The 16,815-nt window shown below is 40.3% G+C and overlaps 1 protein-coding gene across 11 annotated transcripts in view; it reads left to right on the forward strand.

Moving 5' to 3' along the window:
- The window catches only part of ANKS1B (ankyrin repeat and sterile alpha motif domain containing 1B), a 408,217-nt gene that overhangs the window by 372,649 nt on the left and 18,753 nt on the right, over positions 1–16,815 (forward strand). For 7 of the 11 annotated variants that reach the window (XM_077178718.1, XM_077178715.1, XM_077178717.1 and 4 more), the window contains 3 exons: positions 2,741–2,815; positions 8,022–8,150; positions 12,274–12,345. In XM_077178718.1, the coding sequence (XP_077034833.1) occupies positions 2,741–2,815; positions 8,022–8,150; positions 12,274–12,345 (276 nt within the window). The remainder of the gene's footprint in view (positions 1–2,740; positions 2,816–8,021; positions 8,151–12,273; positions 12,346–16,815) is intronic. The other 4 variants (XM_077178723.1, XM_077178714.1, XM_077178724.1 and 1 more) reach the window with 2 other exon arrangements.

Below are 16,815 nucleotides of genomic sequence, written 5' to 3' on the forward strand. Positions count from 1 at the left end.
CATATGTTTTGGGAGCTGAAAGTTGTGAGTGTTTGAAGCCTAATCCACATTCTTCTTTCTACTGCCTATTTTTTGGCCTCTGATAATCACTTAACCTTTTTCCTTGCGTTGGTTCCCTCCCCTCCACCACAGGGATATGCAACTTTAGGTACTTCTCCTGGGTATTTCGTTAAAAATTTTAAGTACTTTAAAGATATAAACTATGTATATAGTAAATGCTAAATATTTCTACAATGGTGCAAGGCAAAGGTTGATTTCTGAATTTGAATTCATTACCATCCATAAATTAATGTTCCATCTGCACTGCATTTCAGTACCTTAGTCATTCAAACATTAATGAAAGCAAAACTGAGTAATGAATTTTGCACTGCTGTCCTTCTGACTGGGCATTTGTGGAGTTGTGGGAAATTCTCAGTCTCTGCTGGTCTGCTTGATTTATTGTGGATTGTATTTAAAAATGGTTTCACTTAAGCCTAAATCCTTTAAGCCTGTAATTCTGAAGGTAAATCTTTTTGTTGGGGGAAGTTCACTTGAACAGTTCTTGAAGCAGAGACTTGCACACTACTTTCCATTTGGGACAAGATGGGCTGGGGAGGGAGGGGCCGGATGGGTATCACTGACATGTGTAAGAGAGGATTCATTCACTGCCCTCTTTTTAAATGGAGCAACTTGAAGCCTGGGCACACAAGTGCTGCAGGGTTCCCTGCCCCTGAGTTAGCACTGGGGCAGCTGAAGGGCTGAGCTGGCTGAGGCCCCATGCCAGTCCCTAAAGGCAAGTCCTTGAGAGGGGCACCATTTAAGAGCATACTTCTGTCTCAAGAATATCATGATGCTCAGAAGCGGCTGCACAATGTGGCAGCATCATGGCAAGCCCTTGCCAGTGCTGGGCAGAAATCAAACATCTGCCAGCATGCAGTATCCTGCTGCATCCCCTCCTGCTTTTGGTACCTCGGCGTGTACAAATAGCAGTGCCGTCGGTTTTCTTCACTACCTTGACCGCCTTGATGACCAGATGTTTGGGCATGCTGCACCAGCATGGAAATGCCTTCTCTTTACTCTTCTCTTGCAAAGCAGAGGCACAATCTTCTGCCATGGATTCCTATTCAGGAATATTCCCCACCTGAGGCAAACAGATATAGGCATCACAGTGATGGGGTGTGGCCAGAACATCCAGAAGTCAGTTTTCTTGACATACCCAGAAAAAGTCATTGGTAACCACTAGTGCAGTGTCCTAAGGATGGCACAGCAGAAGAAGCTGCAGCAGTGTTTTGCTGCTGATCTTGCACTGAGACTATGTGTTCATCACATGGAGGAGGACTAGCAAGTTGCAGGGGATGACATAGAAGACTGAAAAAAAGTCAAAATTTTAATTAGCTAATGCTATCAAAATGTAGAGCCCTGCACATCAGGAAATAGAAGCAAAGAACTTCGAAAACAAGATGAGGGAGGTGGAATTAACCACATATGTGAAAGTATAAAAATGATTGAAGCTGAAGGAAGGGTTGTGTGCTCATGCATTTCAGATGATGAAGGAAGTAAGGGACAATTAACAACATTAGACAGCCAGCAGGTGTCTGGCAGCACTCTGTAGTCAGTCCAGAGGATGCCAGGCTTCCCTGACAGTATATAGAAGTGGTAACTTGTTCTGTCATCAGCCAGGGTACAGGCTACAAAAGGTAAGAGCAAGAGTCATATTTTGAGAAGACTTGCACTTCTTCAGGTTGATTTGAGCATTAGTGCTAAATTCCTACTGCTGCTGACAGAACCCAGCAATGCACGTTCTTGATGTTGTTAAATTACTGAAATATTAATTGCTATCTCTTCTGGATGCTGCAGTTGCATTTTTCATGTCTGTTTATTGCCTTTTGTTGCTGCCTGCTGAAGATAGCGTGGGCAGATCCTATGTCTGATGCTTTGTTTTAGTTGCCTGGCTACTGTAAAATGTTATCTTAGCTTTTGCTGAGGTGCCACAGATGCTTTATTGATGATTGTCCAAACAAGGAAATATATAAAAGATGCTGGTGAATGCTGTGCTTGCCTAGCTCTGCTGCTTTTGCTAGAGATGCTACAACATGCTTACTTTGCTTTGCTACTACAGATTCTCTGTACGATAATGTTGAGGGTAGGCTGAAACCTTGCGTCTACACACGGGGGTCATGGTCAGTGCCAAAGGTAATATTATCTGTATCTCAGTGTGCAAAGGGACTGTTGTTGGAAGGAGATGGTGGGCAGCTGCTTCACTAAATTGCAATGCATTCATTTCTGGTAATTGTTATAAAGAAAATGTATTTCTCCTGTTAATCGTGTTGCCAGATTTTTCCCTTCCTTTCTCCCTGTGAATGTCTCCAACAGAGAGAGATTTAAGTCTCAAAACTTACTTGGGATGTTGACTTCAAACTTCTTCCCTGCCAAAACCTGAAAGTAACCATTATTTCTTCTGCTCTAGGCAGTTTCTATTTATGCTTGCATAACTTTATCTCTACATCATTAGTGCTTCTGACTAAATTGTTTTCTTGTACTCACAGTCTGAAACCTCTTCTAAAGTCTCTGAATAAGCTATGTTTCTTTTCTGTCAGTCCAAAAATATTTTGTCAGCCAATAAATAATAGAATTACTTTTTACAACTGTTTTGCTTCCTTCTTTAGTTTTATTGCAAGCCTTTTCCTAATTATTCTTGCCTTTTGGCAGTTGCAGTGCATTACTATTTACAAGATGAGATACAGTTTTCTGTTTATATTAGCAGTCTTCGGTCTGTGAGATCTGGACCAACCAGAATGCAGGATATCCTTTCTCCTCGATCCATCAGGTCCATAATGTAAGATACAGCGATGAATGGCTGTGTTGTCCCTCTCTGGATGTACAGTCTGTTGCCGTGCTGTTATCTCGGGTGTCGTGTCGCTGAAGCGAGGAGCAGTCCGTACCTCGTGGGCCCCGTGCGGGGCCGTGTGTGCGCGCGTCCCTCCGTCCGTGTGTCCTGCCGTGTGGCTGCCGTGTGTCGGCTCCGTGTGTGCGTGCCAGCGGGACGGGGGCACAGCCAGCAGCCGGCTGGCCCGGGGCAGCTTTGGATTCTGGTCCTCGTGTTTCTGTTCGCTCTCTCTTCCGAAGCGGGAAACCGTGTGAACAGCTCGGTTTGCACAGTTTGGCCCCCGCCGTGTGTCCTGCTGCTCTCCCTGTGTCGGTCTGGAGGCTTTGCCCAGCTGAGGTTGCACACTGCCTCGGCAGAGGCCCTTTGGGGGAGTTGGACTCATGGTGCCCCGAGTTTTTGTCACTTCTGTGGCAGTCACGAGCGCTGTGCACGTGAGAGCAAACCTGGTGATGCACGCTGCAGTGTGGTAAGGACGGCAGCCAGTTGTTCAGCAAAGTACTCGAGAGCAGCTGTAGATTTCTCCCCATTCTGTCATGCCTCCTTGGAACATTTCTGCTAGAGAGGGGTCATATTGGCCACCGAGCATCAGAAGTATTTTGAATCTGAAGTACACCATGAACCTGTTTCCATTATTTCAAAGCCAAATATTTTAGGAGCTAAAGAAATTGTCTTCCTCTAGGATTTAGAACACAAGCAAATAATGAGGATTCGGCTGGTCTGCAGAACATTTAAAATTTTTGCAGGAAAGAATTATAAATTTTTCAGCCAGAACTGTTTTATCCATGTGTGCTCCAATTTGTTGTTGTCATGGTGACTAATACACGTTACCATAACCAGGCATAAGGCTTAACAGGTGAAAAGTTATAAGATGTGCTCCTTGTTAAAAATAACTACATTCAAACCACTCAAAACCAGGCCTTCTTGGCTTTTTCTTCCATTTAGCACGGAGGTTTTTTAATGTGACATTTTTATAAAAAGACGAGGGAGGTGTTAGATTTTTATAGATTTATTGAGGTTACTTCTTATCTGCAACTATCTCTGCATCCAGGTGCCTTTAATATGAGTCAAATACACTTCTCAGAGAATGGAAGAGATAGGAAAATGTGCAGCAATTGTACAAAAAATTGTAGAGAAAATAATAGCTGTAGTCTGTTTCTCTAGCTCATTTGACATCAAGCATCCAACCCTCTCCAGAGCACTGAGAATTGCACATCTGCCCATTTTTGGGGTTAGTAAAAACTGCAAGAGCACAAGGTATTGGTCTCCAAGGCTATTAAAAGTTGTCATTGCAATAGGATTGAATCCTTACCTCTCTGACACCTGCCTTGAGACCATTTTCTGATTATAAATAATTTATCTGCAAAATGTGGAGCAAAAGATCTTCTTTTTCAAGTTAGCTGATGCCAAAGAGAGGAAAGGTGCTGGCTAAAGTCATAGGGAGGTTAGAATACTAAACCACAGGCAGTACAGAAAAATCCATGTGATAAATTGCACAGCTGTCTGATGAGCTGTAAAGTTAGATGAGGAAGAAATTATCTCTTGCCTTTCTACTTCATCAGAGAGATAAATATCTCCATCCGTATATTGTGTCATAAAAAATACATAAGCTTAAATGTTTGATTATTTCTTATAATTGCAAATTAAATATTCAAACCAGCAAATCCTTATCCTATCATATCTATTTTTAAAACTTAAATCAAACATTATAGTTGGTCTTGCACTGCAATTTATTAACGTTTCTGTACTGCTTGAAAAGTGTATTAGGTGCTTATGAAGGACTTGAATCTCAATATATCACCCATAAATTGTTCCACATCAGCTCCTCAGATTTAGGACTATTAGTAATTAATATTATTCTACCCCGACTCGAGCCTTGTGATTTTGAGTCTTCTCTAGGTCAAAGATGGTCCTGTTTTGTATTTTACCTGATGTTAGCTGTCATCATCTCATCCTAAATCTCAGAATTTCACTATCTGACTAGAGCCAGTCAGCTGAGAAACTCCCTTCACTCTTGGTGAGGTTTTTAGACACAGATTTATTTAGCTCTCTAAATCTTGTTTAAAAGCATTTCTTCCCTACATTAAAAAAAAAATAAATAAAAAAGAAAAAGAAAAGAGGAAAGGAAAGGAAATTGCATAGGGAATATGTAATAGGAATTACACTTCTAAACATCTTCATGGATCTAGGCTTTGGAGACTACCCTGTTACAACTCAGCCTAAATAGGTTATGAATACTAACAGTAGTACTGTTTAAAAGTCTAAGGAGTTTGGTAAGAAACAAAAGGAAAGGAAACCAGGAGCCACTTCTGCTGAACATTAAAAAAACACCAATGATACAGCTGTAAAAGAAAATTTTGCCTATTTATAATGCTTCTCCATCCATCATAATAATCTATATCTATGTGTTTAATTTTATAAACTTGTCTTAGTAACTGCTTCCTCTACAAGACACATGGAAGTACATGAAAGGCCTCCAGGGGCAGTGGTCTGTCAGGAACAGCAGAAATCCTGAATGTCTGCATTCCCCTAACCTCAGCTCTATAGCATGTTTAGAACATCCTAGAGATATGTATAGCAATCTTGGCAATTCTGTTTTGTCTAATTTAAAAGGAGTAGGTAGTGAGATGATTGTATTTATAGAGCATTCAGTGGATACAAACATGGTCTCCACATGGTCCTGCTCTAAGTGTCTCATACACAAGTTTTATTAGCCTGGTTGAAGATTATTTCTCATTTCTTTATCAAATTGAGCCAAAACAAGAGGTAATCATTGTTCCCCTTTTTCTGCCCTTTATTTACAGGCAGAAACAATGCAGTTCTCTGTACTTTTCATGCTTAATGTGCAAAAGGGAAACAAACTGTAAAATTATGTACTCACTTTACTCTTCATGTACCCTGCTTAATTTGCCAGTGCTGTCCCTTTCCTGCATGTGAGGGAAGCCACCTGCTGAGCAGTGCAACAGAAGGGTTTGGAGCACTACCCCTGGTCACTTGTTCAGTAGGATTTCTGGTCCTGCCTCATGGCCATCCCTGTGCTTCCTTGGCAGAGAAACCAGCGGTCAAAAGATGAACTTTTGTAGCTTTTCTGTCCTGAATTTCCTCCCTGTCCACATAGGAACCTTTTGCTAAATGGCCAGGATGTACCTCCTGAGCTCTGCTTCCCTACACAGAGCATGCAGGAGTGTGTCTTTATTAGGGAGAAAAGAAGAACTAAATCAAGTGGTCTATTAGCTGTGGCCTTGAACAGTTCATAAGAGGCAGCCGAGCACACTGTGAGAATTTGTCATGGGTGCAATCCATCTTCTCTTGTTGTGAAAGACAGACTCCACTAATAAGGATGCAGATCCTTGCCCCTTGTAATATGATGGAAATCTTATTTTATGAGAAGAGCTGCCTTGTAAAGAAATCAAATTCCCCCTTCAGATTAAATAAGATAGAAATTTTTTATGCATTAGCGGCCAGAAGGATTCACTTTCGTGGATACAAACTGCCAAAAATTGGAGCAATTGCTCCTGCTGCTTTCCTTTCAACATCTCATGCTGAAGTCATATCCATGGCATATAAGCAACTTAACTAGGCAAAACAGAAATTACACTACTGTGTAATTGGTAGATTTGCTAATGGTGCCAACAGTAACTAACTAGGTTTGACTTGTTTTATGATGTTCTCTTGCTTGAATTTGCCATGTTGGCAGGGTAATGTTGATGTTTCCAGATTTATCTCTTGCTTTTCATTGCAGAGCTGTGCAAATGTGTGTCATTTTGTTATTTTGTGACACATGAAATGATGTACTTGTTTTGTTTACTCTGTCTTGACTTAATTAGTAAGTTGTGATAGATGGCAAGACTTTGAATGTCTTCAATAAGGTTTTTTTCGTGTGTTTTTGATGCTTAACTTCTTTTTGCTGTAAAAGTCTGAACTTCTATCCATGTTCTGTGTGAAATGCTGATAACAATTCCTTGTCAGTTTCAACATATATTTTAACAATATGACATATATAGAAAATACACAGAGATAAGTGTAGGTAAAGAAAGAAGTAGCATAAGCCAAACTGAAATTATCATGTAGGAAAGGGTAAAATAGTTTGGGAGAGAAGAATGGGGCAGGATAAGGAATAAGGAAGATCAGGAAGGACAAGTGTAATTGCAAAAAGACAGGGTTGTGAGAAGAGGGGGTTTGAGTGGCAGTCCAGACCAGAAAGGATAGGAGAGAAGTGAGAGTGGTGGCAAAGGGAGGAGGACTTAGGAAGAGGAGAAGTCCATGCATGGGTCATTTTCAGTTAAAGTGAGTTCATGCATGGACCTTGCAAGGTAGAAGGAGCCCCTAAGAAGAGGTCAGTTCAGGTCCTATGGAGCCATGACCCAAAATACAGCGGCAAGTGAGACCTAGACCAGCTGCCAGGCTGGGGACATTCCTGCACTGATGCCTGCATTGGCTCTTTTGGAGGGAAGAAAAGTGTGCTGCCAAGAGATTTGGCAGCAAACTGCACTCCTACCCATGTTCTCTGAGGGCTTTGAGGAAAGAGGGGAGAGGACAGCTCAGAAAGGCAATCTGCTGTATCAATGAGAATGATGAATGTGGAAGGACAATGTTAGTGCCTCCACAATGAGGCATCAAGAGAAGGTGATCAAAGTAAATATTCATAAAGAGATTAAAGAATGCCTCATGTGTTTGAAGAATGTATAATAAGTCTTCAGATCAAAGCAAAGTCTGTGTTATTTAGCCATTTAGGAAAGTTAGTTATTGGTTATATGAGCTGGATAATGGAAGGTGTATTAACTGTGCAGAAAATTTTGTAAAACACATAGCAGAATTTGTGAAAGGCATTTTTGTGCATCTCATGATTTTTTTCAAGTGCTCTCATCCTCATATATGTATTGTAAACACTTGTTTTTAGGGAACATTTCCGGTGCCTAATGATTTTATTCTCAAAGCAAAGAGATTTAATTAAAGCCTCATTAAACACTACAGTAGATGACTTTGGATTATAAATTAAATCATGAAAAATGTTGTAGGAGTTGTGTTCCCTTATTTTAGTAACATGGCTCTGTGTGTAGAAAATAAATCCTTGTTAATTGAGCACAACAGTGGAGGGCTACTTTATAGTGAATTTTCCTGCACATACTCTTACATCTTGAACAACTGTGATTTTCAGACAGGAGACTGGGGAGAGCCTTCAATTACCTTGCGACCTCCAAATGAAGCCACAGCATCAACGCCTGTACAATATTGGCAACATCATCCAGAGAAACTCATCTTCCAGTCATGCGATTATAAAGCCTTTGTAAGTGTTGATAAATTTAGTGCTTTGATTTGGGGTAGATATATTAAACTTGGATTTTGATAGGCTGTTTTGTTTTACTTTCATTTATAATATTTTTTCAGTCACTTTTAGAGAGACAGGTCACTACTTCTGAAATACTGTAATCGTAATAAATGAGAAACAAGGATGCACAGTACCTTTTTGCTATGAATTGTGTGATACATTGCAGTCCATGTGGCATTAGTGTTAGAGAAAGGGCACTATGAGTAAGTGGGTAAGTGTTGTTGAAGTGACAGTGAGAGCAAGGACCCCTACTTTTCATTTCTTACAAATCCCTGTCCAGTAGTTATGGAAGAATAATAAAACATACCTACCTCATAGCTACCTTGATGCTGTGTGCACAGCAGTTAAAGTGTTACCTCACCTGAGTTTTATACAGGTGTTTTGGGGAAAGGAAATAGAGAAAAAGGAGGTGAGGGTCCCACCCTCAATAGACAAAAAGGAAGTGAGGGTCCTGAGTGTTTTTCATCTATGGAACAAGGGCACATTCAGACCTCTCCCAGCCTGATGGCTACTTGAAGTACCAGTAACAGTCAATTCCATCAGGGCAAAAATACTTATTTTTACTTCCATGTGGCTGCAGGCAGTTACCACTTCCCATCCCTGGAGAAATAGAGCTTCCCTCTGCAACTAAAGACAATTAGTCTTCTCTAGCTGTTATAAATGTTTGTGGAGGAGAGAAAGGTCTCCTGCAGTACAGAGAGTCATTGGAAGGTGGTTTTTTTAATGAAAAACAGTTCTCTGAAATCTTGAGTTCCCTGTCACCAGGGTGGGGGGACTGGAGCTTCTGGGGAGCTGAAGAGGTATCTCAGCCCACCTTTTTAAATGCTTGCATTTCCCCTTCTGACTCTGCTGGAAAGCATTGTTGAAGCTGCTGAAGGTGCCTGCCAGCCCCCTCTGTGTCCTCTCTGGAGGTGGCCACCTTATGGCTGGCTTATGTACCAAGGGGCTCAGTAGTTGCAGTGAGTTTAGGATGATAGCTGGGTGTTAACTGCTGGTCCAGGACATGGGGTTGAGATCCTCTTCACTTGAAGGGCCTTGGATCTTTGGTGCTTTTTAGGATAATGCTCTGTTCACTAAATAATGCTGCATTTTAGGGAACAGTTGGAAGTTGCTGGGTCGGATTTAAAGCATATCTGGAAAGGAATTAGAGACTAAAAGCAAGTGAGACAGAGCCTGGCTCCCTTGGAGGAGGGGCAGAAGGGGTGTTACAGACCTGTCTTTCTGGAGCACATCTGTATCTTCCATCAGACCCTCATGGGGTTAAAAATTGCCACGCATGCAGTGGTCATCCCTGGACAGTACTAGAACCTCTGTCTTCCTCAGTGATGGTCAAGGACCATCTCACCTGCTCTCAGTCTTGTTCTCCTACTGTTCAAAACCTCCTTGCTCACCTCAGATTGAAAGGAAGGTTAGCAACTTCTAGTTCTTTAAATATTTTTCATAGTTTTCAGTGAAGTGAACATGTCTACCTCGAGTGCCTTTTCTCTTTTTGCATGATCCAGCAGTAAATTCATAATCTAATGTTACCTTTGTAGTAGATTGGAAGATGGATCATTAAAGAAATGAAGCTGGAATGACCAGGAATATCCAAGTTAGTGGTGATTAAGGAAAGACCTTCCTTTCCTAAGGACCATGTGTCACCCCTTTGTTTCAGCTCCTTGAGCTGTATTGACCTCAGCTTTAAGTTATAATTAAGTTATAATCACTCTATGTCACATCAATCGCTTAAACTGTTGGATGTTCTCTGTATTGCTCCCACATGCCCTGGGTGTTTGAGAAGGGCTGTTTCCAAAAGCACAGAAAGTCAAAAGGAAGCAAAATTTCTTCCAAGAGTTTCGGATTTTTCTGACAACTAAATTGGATGGTACTGCTGTGATTTGTGTGTCTATTCCACAGTCCATCTTGGGAAGCATTTCTGAATGCCTTCAGCTGAGGCTTTTTGCTGCTGTGCAGATGGGACAGGTGCTCTCCTTCTCTTCTCTTTCTTCCTCTTCTGCCTTAAGCAAAAAGCACTGCTTTTTTACCCTGGTGCCTGACCAACTAGTAGCTTTCAAGGAAAAAACAATTTGTTTTACTGTAGTCTCTAGAAAAATGAGAGGAAAAAAAAAACAACCCCCAAAGCAAAACAAAAGACACCCAACCATCCAACCAACCAACCAAAAAACTGAAGACATTAATTGCAATCTGCCCAGAGAAGGCTAAAGATTCCAGATGTGTCAGACAGCAGGATTCAGAGAAAAATACAGTTAAGTTCAATATGGTTTTGTTTACTCTTCTAATTTCAGAGTTTGCTTTAAATATGTTGTTTTTCTTCAAGGGCAACATCAAACTGTCCCATCAAATTAATGCCCAAAGCCCTATTCACATCACCAGCAAGGCCCCAGCTGGACTCACAGCTGCTCAGCTTATGAATCTTTCACATCTGCAGTCCTCTAGGAATGCCCTTCATTCATTCCTTTATGCTTGTGCTTATCTGGTAGTGTTGATGTTGCTCACTGGCCCATTTATAATGCCCTATAAAGTGTTTCTCACTAATTGCTGTGTTGGCTACTGTCTACATTGAAATATTTATGCATTTTCTTGCAGGTCAGAGACTCCTGCTGTACACAGTGTAAACTGAAGTCTTTAAAGAAAATATCTCAGTTTAGGTCAGGAGACCAGAGAACTGAACCAGTACACTTTGTGTTCAGTTCCAGCTTGCTTCATCTGTAACTGCAGTTCATTTTGATAGGTTCTTGTCTAAGCTGAAGCTGTTTCACCATCTGGTTGGGTCAGTTTAGGCTGTTTCCAAGAGGAGACATTCTGGTAGAGTGAGACAGGTCAGCAGTGGTGGGTTGCAGCATCCTCTGGAAGGTGCCTCCTTCCACAGTGCTTTCTCTCCTCCTGCAGCCTACCTACCATACTCTCACAGTGGCATGGCTTATCTTCAGCTCCCATGTTCCTCACTTAGAATTGGAGACTTAAGAGAAGCCATGGCCTTGTGCTGCAGTGAGAATACAGAGAGAGACTCCTCTGTGTCTGGGGAAGAGCAGGTGAGAGGGGCCTTGCTGTGCTCTCTGCTCAGTAAAGCCCGACTTGCATGTGACATCATACAGAAATTAGCAGCTCTAAGGGCACACACACACCCACAGGTAAGCAGGCCTGTGGCACCTGCAGGAGAGATGCAGAGCATGGTGTGGCTTTGGTTCAGCCCAGGTAGCTGTAACAAGGCCCCTCTCTGCTAGGTGGGAATGGCAGGGATGATGCAGCCAGCTCCATCCCAGCCACGGTGCAGGGGGTGCTGAGACCTCAGGGGAGCAGAGGCTGCTGTCAGGCTGCAGGAGGGCTCAGACTGGGTGTGCCAACAAGTGACACAGTGAGGGAGAGCCTGTAGCACAGGGCTGTGTCACTGAGGCACTGCCTGCCTTGTTAGCCCTGGAGATGAGCAGGCTCCTGCCAGGGGTTCCTCCCGGTGCGCTGAGCCAGGACACAGCACCCTGCTGCTTCCTCTCACACAGCCTCCTCCAGATCACTAAGGGCTTCAAAATAATGGTTCAGGGGCAGCCTTTCCTTAGCAAAAAATAATGGTTTAAGCTAGTTATAGTGCAGATTTATTGTCTCTCTTTGCTGACATCGGGCTCTGTTTGCACATAAATTAGTTCCAGATTGAGTACACCGAGGTTAAGATCACTGCTGGCCTTCTCATCCACATGACTGCACACATAACAATAGGAGTTTGGCAGATGGCAGCTAAAAAAAGCAAATTCTCCATTTTATAATCAAATGGGTTTTTTTAAGATGGAATCTGTAGTATTTGTTGTTTCAGTAACTAAAATGATAAGCTAGAAGACTTTCAGGTATTGTTTCAAATGCTCCAGCTGATTCAATACACTTGTTGCTGTGCATTCTTGTTTCATGGGTTGATTAACATATTAGTTTAAATGATTTGTCGAAGAACTGCAGAGTAAGAAAGATCTAAAGCAATACATTAGGAAATAGATTGCTACCAGTAGTTTTTTAAAGCATTTTTTTGTGCATTTCTGCAAATGTTTGTTGGTTCTGGAATTTCAGTTAATCTAAGTTCAATGGATTTCTGTTCTAGTATTTAGGTTCTATGCTGGTAAAAGAGTTAAGAGGCACAGAGTCAACACAGGATGCATGTGCAAAGATGAGGGTAAGTTTGTAAACCTATTCCTTCTCTGTTGTAATAGTATTAAATAACTGTGATTGCTTGGGCTGTACCCTTTTTGTTTTTGTAATGTACTGTTACCCTTTTCCTTTCCTTGCTTTTACATTGATATTCAATAGGGAATCTATTCTGTTTTATATCTTAATTTGAAGTAATACCAAAATTTAAAGAGAATTTTTTATTTTGCATGTTGTATCTAACAAAAAACCCCAAAGGTTTGTGTTATGTTTCTCATGAATCTTTGAGTATGTTTCAAAGTACTGTCCACACAATTAAGCATGCCCATATTCAATTGTTTTATAAACAGAATTTATAGCTTTTATATGATAATCTAGATTGAATTTTCAATGTTAAACATGTAATAGTAAATATTTAACATGTTACCAAGCATATTGGTTTTTACATATGGGCTAATCCAACAGTTACATAATCTTATGGATCATTTTTACTCACATGAGTATTTCCTGTAATTGTTAGTTACTTATATGCTTTTTGATTAAAGAGTGAAATGAGGTCTAACTCACTTTCATCTCATGGTGGAAAAGAAACTAGGTTTCCTTCAGACTGTTAAGAATATGTTTTTCTGTGGCTCTTTGGCCTGATACTGGTTTGTAGAAAATTACAGTAGTCTATCTCCAAGAAACATTGCTGCTGGAAATGCAAAACAAGCCATAGTCTGATTTATTCCCAGCTGTAGTTGTAATAAGAATACACCTGTTCCCAGCAATGGTGAACATATCATGGGCTGGCATGACTAATTAATGAAGAAAATAATTGTTTGCTAATCTACCAAACCTGTACAATTACCCAGATGAATGAGCAAAATCTTTTCTTCTGTGTATCATGAGTCTCTTATGCAAGATGTCTCTGAGCACAAGAGGTGACATTCAGACCAGAAAGCTGGAAGATGTGTAAAATTCATGCAATCAGACAACCATTTCCTGCTGGTTACATGTGTGCAGCACACAGACTCCCATACAAGCTGGTTTAGCTAAGGGCTGGCAGTAATTCACGATTATAGACTGCCTGAAGATCTGAGGCTTTTCAGCTCATTACATGCTAATCATTCCTTACCTGGGCTTAAACTCCTCTGAAAAAAACCCCAACAATTTGACACAGGGGGATCTACAATCACGTACACGTGTTCTGGGGAATTAATAGAGCCTGCAGGCATGCCACCTTCCAATCCAGTTTTCAAACTGTCAGGCTTAGCAGTTTGATTCTTTAGGCATATGCATGTTCAGAAATTAGGGCAGAATTTGGCACTCTAGTAGCATATGACAACTTCAGTAAGTTTTCTGACTGAACTAGGAGACTTAACATCAAAAAAGGCACTCTAAATAATTTATAGGCATTTTAATATATATTTCTATAAGTAATAACTTTGGCCAATTAAAATTATACAACTGAAAAAACTAAGTGTTTGAAAACAGATTTAATTTAAAATACACATTTCCTATATAAATAGTGCAGTTGCACTAGTTTTCTATAGTGCCATACAGGATACTTATATAATAGTGTGATGGGGTTTTATGTACATTTGTTTTTTACATTCTCTTTTGAAAAAATTGTTCTGTGAGAGTGTTTATTTTGTGGTTTGAGGTTTTTTTCATTGCAAAGATATTTGAATAAAGCAGTTTTTAATCAGGATTTCGTCTATTCTTTCTATGTATCCTTTTAATCATGTTCCTATTCAAGTCAAAAGCAAAAATGTTTGACTTAATGGGAACAAATTATTATTTTAGCCTGTTTCCCAGTGAGAAAAATGTATATTTTTCCAAAGCTTTTTCTCTCTGGATGTCTCCTAAAAGTTTTTGTCAGTGAATTGGGAGTCTAGGTTGTCCAAAGTCATCCTGAAATTTTGCTGTGATGTTCGTTGCTGTATTTAAGTAACCTTGGGTTGTCATTGAAAAGCTGGTTTCTGTTATAGTTACATTTTACTTTAAATGTATTGAAAGGTACATTTCACTTACAAGAAAGAGAAGTGAAAAGTTGAATGTATTATTTGTCTGGCTCTCAGGTACTGAATTCTTTACACTTATCCAGTGTCTCTAGAATCAGCAAGACCTTTACATAGGATTTACTATTGTGATAGAACAACATTTTTTTATTCTGGTATTTTATTTGTTATTCCATGCACATATTGCAAAACTATAGCCTGCTGCAATCTGAAACGTTGGGTATTGGGTCAGTATGTCACATATAAACTTGTACCAGGTGGAGGTCACTCCCCACAATTTTTTTTAATCTTTCTGGACTCAGCCACATAATGGCTTTATGGAGAATGTATGCAATTAGGTATCTAATTTTTCTGTCAGTGTGGCTTTTGATTCTCCATCTTTAACTTAATGTTGCTCTCAAAAATGTTGACATTCACTGAATGTCTTGCAGTCAGCAGGTGCACAAGGATGAAAGAAGTGTATCAGTGAAAAAAATCTTGATCTTCCTTAATCATTTATAAATACAGGGAAACAACAAAAATGACATGTTTGCTGACTGCAGATCCCTCACTGTTAGTTGTAGACACTCCCAGGGCTTTCAATTATTGCAATTGATGCTTTTGGTTCTCCAGGGAAGTGTCATGTGGATATCCCTTGTGTCTCTTTGCAGAGAGGCTTACAGCAGCCTCCTTCTTATAGCTTAAAAGTAAAAGGAGAGCCTCAATCTTCTATAATGTAAAAAAAACCCATCAAGAATAATAATAATTTAAAAAAAAGGAACAAAACAAAAGAGCGACAACAAAAAAGACCTGGGAACCTTTACCTTAATAACTCTTCTTGGAAATCCACTGTGCTTCTCAGCATTGTGCAGCAATGTGCTCTAGCAGGGCAGATGATGGATTTGTTTGGGGAAAGTCATGCAGATGCAATAGCTGGAGCTCAACACTGGGGTCAAGGTTATACATGGTTTTTTTCCCCCATCCAAACTGCAGAATCATGTAACCACACAAAATTATGGATATTTGTCAAGAACTTCACTTTTCTATTAATATATTTGCACTCCTTTATATTTTGCAGTTTCTTTTTGTTTCCAGCTATTTTCTCTCACAAACTCTCTCTCTAGTGGACAGCACTGTCTACTTATCTCCATTTCCACCCACCATAAACTGACCTTTCCTACTTGGAGATTAAACCTTGCTGTCCTGGCCAGAATAGATTTATTAATTATATTTGAGAGATGCCTTCAAGAAATTAAGAGTTCATTTTTTTCATTGTGAAATAGAAAATACTGCAAGTTGAGTTTTCAATCAGATCGGTGCCTTCATTGCAATTTATCATAGGAACAGGAAGGGAGAATAAGATGTGTTTGCATCAAAATAAAGGCAAGGGTTAAAGTTAATTTGATCTAGAAAGATACTTGTTCTCTACAGAAGACTTAATTTGGCATTTACACATCGGAATTCCTTGACAGGTGGGAAGGGGATTGTTTTATACTTACTGGCATGAGCACAGCAACAAGGTAGATTCTTTCTTAGCAGCTCTGTTAAATCACTGATGTTGCATACACCAACTGAACTGTCTAAACCAGGCAAATATTTACTGCCGCAGAAGGGAACTTAAATTTGGTTCTGGGATCCTGCCACCTTCCTGACTATTATATTTCTTTTTAAATATTTTCTTGCTAGGAATAGGTTCTTAAATTTCAGGTCAAAATTCTGAGGAACCAGCAATATAATTCTGTTCACAAAGCAGGTGAAATGTCTTGCTGACTTAAGACCAAAATGTCAAAGTTGGAGTTGCTATAAGATCTGATTCTCTTATCTCTGGAAAGTGAGGCAGAGTTGACTCACTGAAAACAGGCAGCATCTGGGGCCTTTCTTCCTCCTTTCATTTCTTCTTATGTAAGGAAGAAACCGAGTTTAGATGGCAGTCTCCTTGTTTCTGCTAAACCCTTTCTTGTTTTTCAATCTCTGTTTCATTTTTCCTCCAAAAGTAGAAGTCTGCATATGTCTCCTGGTGAAACTCCCTGGGCAAATACCATGTCAGCATCAAACACTATTTTGGGATTTAGATTCTTCAGTCTCTGCTCTTTGGAGACTTGTAGCTCTGCCTCTCTCTTGTGTGGCCGCTGCTTTCAGAGGGTCTACAGTGGAACAGGCACATGGATCTTACTCAAAAGGAAAAAACAAATAGTGGTGGAAGATCTTATGAACATTCAGTCTCTATGCACATCCACATCATGCTGTACCATGTGTTCAGAGAATTGTATGTCTTTGAATTCTGGCTGAAAGGAATCTCAAGGGCAGTTGGAATGCAGAGGAATGTTCAGAGATATCGCAAAAGAAAAAAATATCTCCCTCTCAACTAGGTGCATTACCCCAGGTGCAATGCACTGTTCATATTAACAATGTAGCTTGGAGGCATCCACTAACTGGAGAGCAGTAAAGAGTTTTGTACCACGAGGATTGCAGATGTAGTTTTATTCCAAGAAGTGTTAAATTATGTCAGTAATGCA

This window comes from Agelaius phoeniceus, chromosome 5 (assembly GCF_051311805.1).
Source record: "Agelaius phoeniceus isolate bAgePho1 chromosome 5, bAgePho1.hap1, whole genome shotgun sequence".
Classification (NCBI taxonomy): Eukaryota; Metazoa; Chordata; class Aves; order Passeriformes; family Icteridae; genus Agelaius; species Agelaius phoeniceus.